The sequence below is a fragment of the Propithecus coquereli genome, unplaced genomic scaffold (genome assembly GCF_000956105.1).
Source record: "Propithecus coquereli isolate 6110/MARCELLA unplaced genomic scaffold, Pcoq_1.0 Scaffold307, whole genome shotgun sequence".
Taxonomy (NCBI): Eukaryota; Metazoa; Chordata; class Mammalia; order Primates; family Indriidae; genus Propithecus; species Propithecus coquereli.
The window spans coordinates 2,790,294-2,799,052 of NW_012148697.1; the positions used below are offsets into that span (position 1 = coordinate 2,790,294).

An 8,759-nucleotide genomic window follows, 5' to 3' on the forward strand; every position below is an offset into this window, starting at 1 on the left:
CAACCTAAGAACAGTGAGACCCCGTCTCTACAAAAATGGAAAAATCAGCTGGGCGTGGTGGTGGGCGCCTGTAGTCCCAGATACTCAGGAGGCTGAGGCAGGAAAAGCACTCGAGCCCAAGAGTTTGAGGTTACAGTGAACTGTGATGACACTACTGCTCTCTAGCCAGGGCAACAGAGCAAGACTCTGTCTGAAAAAAAGAAAAGAAAAGAAACAGGGTTTGTTAGGAACCAGAATCGTAGTCTGTACTATGGGCATATGAACTGGGTAAGGGCTTCTTGGTGGAAGAGAGATGGCTTGTTTTCCTATTGTGAATGGCTTGGCAACATGCATGTGAGGACTCATTGCATAAGGCCTTTACTAGCTATTTAGGAGGTGAATTTGATTAATACATACTCAACACATGGTCAGAAATGAAAAAGACCCTAGAACGTTCAAAAGCTGGACTCACTAACCTCTGCTTTGAGTTGAGTAGTGGAGCCTTTGTTGCCATGTGCAGAGAGTCTGTGTGTTGCCTGCCTTTGTGCTTCTCCGTGACCCCTGCTTTGGTAGCTATTCCCATGGACTCCACTTACCTTCCTGCCAGTTCACTTTACTATTAAGCAGCTGTCAACTTTCTTATTTATAGAGAATACATAAGGGGTAGAGGACTAGTTCTGTGCCAAGAACTTCCTCCTCTGTACTTCCTTCCTTTTTCTTACACCTGTATCTGTCTCGCCTAGCCACCTCTCCTTTGTATCTCTGCTCCCACTCTTGTTCTCCCCTTTTTTCACTCTTCCCTCTTTTTAGCCTCTGTTTTCACAGTATTTTTCTTCCCCAATACCTTTATTTTTGAGAATTAGGAACTACAATATGGCAAAGAAAATGTAATAAAAACTCTCAGTGGCCAGTCTGCTTTGGAACGTAAGTTGTGTCCCAAGGGGCCTTGTGCCTTGTCTGCTGGTTTTGCTGGTTCTTGTCCCACCTTCACCTACAGGGTGGCCTGACCTCCTTCTAGAGCGTAAGGAGAGCTCTTTTGCTGTATTCCCAACAATCCGCACGATCATAACACGCTGGTATTTATGGAGGCCTCAGTGTGGCCTGTACAGCTCTGTCAAAAAAATAAGTCACACTTTGGGGCCTGATGATCCTGTGTTATATCCCTGCTTGTTAATCCTTAAACCACCTGACACTTGTTTCCCTGCCCAGGAAGTTTTCTTGTATGCTCATTCAGAGTTTCCACATTGCAGACACTAATGAGTATTGTTAGAAAACATATTGTCCAAAAAGAAAATTGGAGTGAGTAAATGGGTTTCAGATGAAACTTTTTCAGTATTATTTTTATTTTTGCAGTTACATAAGTATAAAACGCTATAGAGTAATCCCATTCCCAAAGTTCTGCTCTTTCACTAAGTCACCACTGTTAACAAATTTGATGTTTTAAATGTATTTCTAGTTATGCCTCACACTTAGTTTTTAGAATTGTAGAAAATTTTGAGGTTATAAAGATAAAAATTATTCATGGTCCTACCATTCAAAAGCAGTTTGATATATTTGTTGATATATTTTTTTATATTGATACTTAAAAGTATACTTACATAATTTTGGTCATGTCCCCTTACTGCCTTGTAGATTTATCATTTTTAATGGCTGCATAATGGTCTGTTCCTGTCAATATATCATAATTTGTTTATTCATTCCTCTATGAGTTCTCGTTTTTCACTCCTAAGTAATTCGGCAACCTGCACTAACATTGTATTTTTTATGTGTTCATTTGTTCCATGCAGTGCTTTTAAAAAATATTAAAATGACCAAAACCAATGCATGTTTTTGTGTAAACTTTTAGAAATACAGAAAGCACAAATAAAATTAATGTCACCTGTAATCTTGCCATAACTGAATATTAACATTTTGGATTATTTCTTTTTGATCCTTTTTATATGCATGCATAAACATTATTATTGTTTTTTTAAAAAAATTTCAAGCAGCATTGTGATTATTTTCTTTTATACCTTGTTGGATTTGTTTGTTTTTTACTTAACATGGTAAAAATCCACTTGAGTAAACATTCCTCAATGATTTAATATTGTGTCAGACAGTTATACTACCTTAATTTTATTTTAAGCAAACCCATCTTGTTAGTGTTCTAAGCTGCTTTTGGGTTTTCTCTGGTGAAACAGTACAGCATGTACTTTTAATGTCCTAAGTTAGTGTGGTATGGAGTTGATGAATCAGGAGGAGATCATTGATTTGGCACGTTAGGTACTGTGGCCTGCGTGTTATCAGGCTTGGGGTAACTGAGCATCTGCCAGCTGTGAGTCAGATGTGTTAACTAGAAGTAGGTTGGCACTGGCCTGGGTGTGTCCCAGCTGCTGAGGCTAGACAGATCTGTCAGGGCTCAGACTGTTAGTGAAGGTCCTGGGAGTAGGCAAAGAGAGTTTGAGGTTGGTGTGTAGAGCTGCTGGGAGTTGGGTAGTTGGTAGAGATCCGAGCAGGTAAGGCTTCCAGTGTGGATTGACCGCAAGTACTAAAATCACATCTTCTAAAAGGAAGGCAGATATTTGGGACTGTCCAGGAAATCTGGGGGATAGTGTGATGGATGGTGGCATAGCTCTTTCTCATCTGATAATGAATTTTTATGCGCTTATTTAGAGTATGCTGCACTTGATCAGAAGTGAAAAATCTAGGATAGATGGTCAACATGGCTCTTGTTCAAGAGTGACTTAGAGTTTCTTGCATAGTGCTCAGGCGACTTCATATCAGGGATGAGACTGAATCCAGAGGTGGGATAAGACTTGGAAGTCTCCCAAACTAAAAAGAACCTCACCACACTGTACTGACCCTAGAGTCTCCTAGGCCTGTTATTTTAGCATTCTTTCGAATTGAGCTTCAGCAGTGATTTAGTAGTAAACATTTGGGGAGAGGAATTAGAAAAACTCATTTCTTTTTAACCACACATCATTCTTAAACGTCTGAATTGTTGACAATATAATCAACAAAAAAGTTCACCCTTATATTTGACATCAGTGGCAGACCTTCCCAGAATTTCTGTAAGGTTCCTTAGAGACCACATCTTTGCAAAACATACAGTCTTTTCAAAATATAAAAGACATAATCCCCAAACCAAACCTTTAAAGATAATGGGTAAGTGGGAAGAGACTTAATTTTCTTTTCTTTTTGTGTCACGTATACTTAGTTAATGTAAATCTAGTTGATTGTGAGGTAGTAGTAGTTACAGTAATAGCTCCAATTTATTTTGAGCGCTAAATGTGGGCTAGCCTCTGTGCTTGGATTTCGCATCATTATTTCATGTACTTCTCTCAGTTTCAGAACTTGGCAAGGCAGAGCAGGGATTCACCCCAAGTCTGAATCTCTAGAGCTCCAGCAGTTTGGGATTTGCTTCACTAATCCTCTAACCTCATTCATCATGTTTAAGGCTTTTTCTCAGATGACCTTCCTTTGCTTTAGAAGATCATTCTTTTTTATGCCAGCACTGTTGGAAAGTAAGTGTCAGTGGTCAGTCCCACATTTGGTCTTTCATTTGAAAGGAAAAAGCATACAGTCAAAATATAACGTAAATGATGGAACTGGGAGGATCATAGTCTCAGTTTTTCCCCATTTCTCCATCTAGGAGATTTCCATGGAGTATAGCAAAATTAAAAATAAAGCCCAGACAACAAAATTTTTCTTCCTTGAAAGAGTTTCTAACACTGGTGTGTATCTTGCTCTGTTGTTGAGGTCATCAAAGCCTACTCTGGTTATTCTAGAGCTAGGAGCTCTTCTGACTGTTAACTTTCAGATATAAGAAGATGAAAGATAAAACTGCATTTATGTATTTCAATAATTTGCTATTTATCTTTCCCCCACTCTTAGTTTCAGGCCACCTCCAAGAAAGGTATCAGTCGACTGGATAAACAGATGAGAAAGTTCACGGATATCAGGAAAAAAAGCAGATCTGCACACGCAGTGAAAATCAGCATCGAGGGCAATAAAATGCCATTGTGACCTTGCCTGGGATGATGTCCCCATCCTACTCCAAGAGATGCACAAAGGACTCTTCGGAGGAAGAAGATATTTTAAAAATTTTTTAGCGTGTCAGTAAATGGTTCAGCTTGTATCAGATGTTGTCATAGGACTCACAATTCTCTCAGTTGTATTTAAAACCGTTTGTTGTGTACTTTGTACAGAGGAATACTAGTCTTACTTTACACAATAAAATTTCCTTCTGGTTTTGGGGGGCTGTCTCTTCATTGTCTTAGAGGATACATTCTTAATGGAGGCAAAAATCTTAAGATATTACAGAGTTTTGTGACCCTCCAAAGTTCAAGCCTACCTGACTGTGGTATAAGGAAGAATTTGTCATTTGTCCTGACAAGGAATGTATAAAACGCTTGGGTTTCCTGAGTGATAGAAGTGTCTTTGTTATGCTAATGAGGTGACTTGGTGGGCCCCTTGACAGCGTTAGCATGGGGGCTGGTTGCCAGAAAGACCTCCCGCACAATTAGAGTGTTGGGGCTTTGGGCCTACAGGACATGGGGGATTGAGACCCAATCACGAGGCCCATTTGATTAGTCAACCATGTCTGCACGATGGAGCCAGTTAAGATCTCTAGGCGGTAGGTGAATGAAACTTCCTGGTTCCACATGGGAAGATGAGGAGCCCTGACTCCACGAGGAGATGGGTGCAGAAGCTCTGCGTTCCTTCCCAGACCTCCCCCTATGTATCTCTTCGTTTGACTGGTCCTAATTTGTACCCTTTATAATGAAACGAATCATTAGTGCTTTACAGGAAAGTATGGTGCTTTCCTGTGTTCTGTGATCCATTTTAGCAAGTTCTTGAACCTGAGAGAGCTGTGGGAACCTCAGATTTGTAGCCAGTCAGAAGTGGCAATGGCCTGGGCACCTGACTTGTGGCTGGACTGAAGTGGGGGCTATCTTACGGAGAATTGAGCCCTCAAACCTGTGGAATCGGAAGCTAATTCTGGGTGTTCAGTATCCGAATTGAATTGTAGTACCTCAGTTGGGGTTGAGTAGAATACCAACAAATTATTATTTCTTAATGTGTTCCTTTTATTAGGGAGTAGTTAATTATTTTAATAAATTTTTCTCCAAGGTTGGGGATTATAATGGAAAAAACGTCAAGAAATACTGTCTTAGAGGAAATGTAGTTGTAATTGAAAATCAGGGTACCAGTTGCTTACAGTAAGTAGTTGGGCAGTTAGGGGAGAGGAAAGAATTACAGTTTGTGGCTATGTTTCTTGTTGCTCTAATTTTGTGATACTCTTTATTATTTTTATAATCTCTACAGACTTAATTATGAGAGCTCTCTCATGGGCAAAATGACTAGGCCCAAGAAAATATTATCACTAAGTTATTTTAATTATGGAAGTTCTCTGATACAAATTGGCGCCTTGATTTTCAAAAACACATGAGAATATTATTGGCCCATAAAGGCCTTTGAACAGTTAAAATAACAGGTTTATGCACTAAAACACTTATTCATAAGAACTTGTTGAGCTATTTACACTTAACTTTCAACAAATTCAGAAGCACAAATGGGCTAGAGTACTTTGTAAAATGCAGGTACGTAAAGGCATTAGAAGGTAATAGCTAACCACTAGTTGGAGACAAAAACCTAAACTATTCTGCAATGTTTTATGTAAATATCCTCAAAACACTTAAGAATAAAAAAGCACAGCCATCTTGCAGATACTATTTTAAAAAATTCTAAACAAAAGCAAGAAAATAGTTTAAAAGATTTTAAAGTTATTAATATAGCATTTGGGCATGTAATGGAATAAGCTCCAGTTACTTGAAATTTTCACTTATGTAGGTTAAAACTGATGTTGCCAAGTAGTAAAGTGATAACCATACCTGGGGAATTCAAAATGATAAGAGATTCTCTTGTACTATGTTTAAAGGGAAAAATTACTAGTTTTCTGTTTAAATGATCCTTGGTGTATGGTTTATTATAGCGCATCTCAAACCTGGCTGGCTAGAATAACTTTTTTAAATTTTGAAAATATTTCCAATTTACAATAGTTGGGAGAATAGTAAATTAAACTCCCATATACCCTTCACCAATATTTACCAAGTGTTATTAACATTTTGCCCCATTTACTTTGTCATCTTGTATGTACATGCTGTTATTTTTGCAGACCTCTGAGAGTAACTTACAGACAGCGTGCCTCTTGAGCCCCAAATACTGAAGCAGATTTCTCACAAGAATATATGGACTTTATTTTGTCCTAGGATTGGTGATGTTAACTTTGACCACTTAGGATGATGTGGAGTCTTTTTTTCTTCACTTTTTTTATAATAAAAATTAATTGTGGTAAAAGATACTTAACAAAATTTACCATCTTAACTATTTCTAAGTGTGCTATTGACTGGCATTGAGTACATTCATATTGTGTAACAGTCAGACCATCCATCTCCAGAAATCCTTTCATCTTGTAAAACTAACTCTGTACCCATTAAACACTCCCCCATTCTCCCTGCCCCCCAGCTGTTGGCAGCCATCATTTTACTTGGTCTTTATGACTTTGAATAGGTACTTTCCTATAAGTAGAATTATATAGTATTTGTCCTTTTCTGACTGGCTTTTTTCCTTTATATAATGTCCTCAAGGTTCATCGATGTTGTAGAATGTGTCAGAATTTCATTTTAAGGAAATTTTGGGTAATTCTGGAAATTAAGTTGAATAATAGTCCATTGTGTGTATATATAGATATATATACATATCACATTGTTTATCCATTCATCAGTGAACACTTTAATTGCTTCTACTTTTGGCTATTGTGAATAATGCAGCAATGATCATGGGTGTACAAATAATTTGTTCAAGACCCTATTCTCAATTCTTTTGGATACATACCTAGGAGTGTAATTGCTGGATCATATGGTAATTCTAGTTTCAATTTTTTGAAGAAGTGCCATATATTTTCCCACCAACAGTACACAGGGGTTCAAATTTCTCCATATCCTTGCTAACACTTGTCATTTATTTTTTATAATAGCTGTCCTAGTGGATGTGAGCTGGTATCTCATTGTAGCTTAAATTTGCGTTTCCCTGATGATTAGTGATGTTGAACATCTTTTAATATGTTGATTGACCATTTGTGTATCTTCCTTAGAGAATGTCTATTCAAGTCCTTTGCCCATTTTTTAATTGGGTTTATTTAGTTGTAGGAGTTGTGTGTGTATTCTGGAACCAGCACTTTATCAAATGGATGATTTGCAAATATTTTCTCCCATTCTGTAAGTTGCCTTTTCACTCTTGATTGTGTCCTTTGATGTACAGATGATTTTAATTTTGATATAGAACACTTTATGGTTCTCCTTTTATAGCCTGTGCTTTTGGTGTCATATCCAGAAATCATTGCCAAATCCAATGTTATAAAGCTTTTGTCCTGTGTTTTCTTCAAAGAGTGGTATAGTTTTAGCTCTTATGTTTAGGCCTTTGATCCATTTTGAGTTAATTTTTGCATATTGTGTAAGATAAGGGTCCAGCTTTTCATCCTTTTGCGTGTGGATGTCCAGTTTTCCCAGCACCGTTTATTAAAAAGACTGTCCTTTTCCCATTGAATGGGTGGTCTTGACACTTTTGTCAAAAATTACTTGACCATATATGCAAAGGTTGATTTCTGGACTCTGTTCTATTCCATTGGTCTGTATGTCTGTCTTTATCCCCACTACGACACTTTTGATTTACTGTAGCTTTGTGGTACTGAAGACAGGAAATGTGAGTCCTCCAACTTTGTTCATTTTTGAGATTATTTTAGCTATTTGAGATTCCATATAACTTTTAGGATGGATTTTTCTATTTCTATAATAAACATCATTGGGATTTTGATAGAGATTGCATTGAATCTGTAGATGTACCTTAGGTAGCATCGATGTCTTAACAATATTAAGTCTTCCAGTCCATCAACATGGAATGTCTTTCCATTTATTGCTATCTTCCCTTTTTTAAAATTTTTAAATTGCTTTTTTAACCATAAAAATCCAAGACAGATCTTCTTTAATTTCTTTCAGCAATATTTTGTACTTTCAGTGTACAAGTCTGTCACCTCCTGTTAAACCTGTTAAGTTTATTCCTAAGTATTTTATTCTTATAAGTTTAATTGTTTCCTTAGTTTCCTTTTAGGGTGGTTCATTGTTAGCACATACACACATGCAATTTATTTTTACGTTGATTTTGTATCTTATGGCTTCGCTGAATCTGATTATTCTAACAGTTTTGCTGGGTTTTGTCTGTTTTTGGCGGGGGGGGAGGGGGTGTTGTTCCATGGAATCTTTAGGCATTTTTACATTTAACATCATGTCATCTACAAATGGATACTTCTTCCTTTCCCATTTGAATGCCTTTTATTTCTCTTTTTATTGCCTCATTGTTCTGGCCAGGATTTCTAGTACTATGTTGAATAGAAGTGGTGAAAGTTGTCTATGCCCATACTACCCTGAATGTGCCCTATCTCATCTGATCTCAGAAGCTAAGCAGGGTCGGGCCTGGTTAGTGCTTGGATGGGAGAAGTGGTGAAAGTGGGCATTCTTGTCTTAGTTCTGATGAGGAAAAGGTTTCAGTCTTTTACTGTTGATTATATTAGCTATGGGCTTTTCATATGTGGCCTTTATTGTGTTGAGTTTCCTGCTATTCCTACCTTATTGAGTATTTTTATCATGAAAGGATTTTAAATTTTGTCAAATGCTTTTTCTGCATCAGTTGAGATGATCATAGGTTTTTTTCTTCATTCTGTTGACATGATGTATTACATTGAT

General features: G+C 37.4%; 1 protein-coding gene across 3 annotated transcripts in view; it reads left to right on the forward strand.

Moving 5' to 3' along the window:
* Positions 1 to 4,211, forward strand: part of IWS1 (IWS1 homolog (S. cerevisiae)) — a 45,489-nt gene extending 41,278 nt beyond the window's left edge. For 2 of the 3 annotated variants that reach the window (XR_001137710.1, XM_012649941.1), the window contains one exon: positions 3,853 to 4,210. Coding sequence is in view for 2 of the 3 variants with exons in the window: in XM_012649941.1 (XP_012505395.1) it covers positions 3,853 to 3,984 (132 nt within the window). In the remaining variant the exon portion in view is untranslated. Of the gene's footprint in view, positions 1 to 3,852 lie in introns of all 3 variants that reach the window. The other variant, XM_012649940.1, reaches the window with a different exon arrangement.
* Positions 4,212 to 8,759: the final 4,548 nt, after the last annotated feature.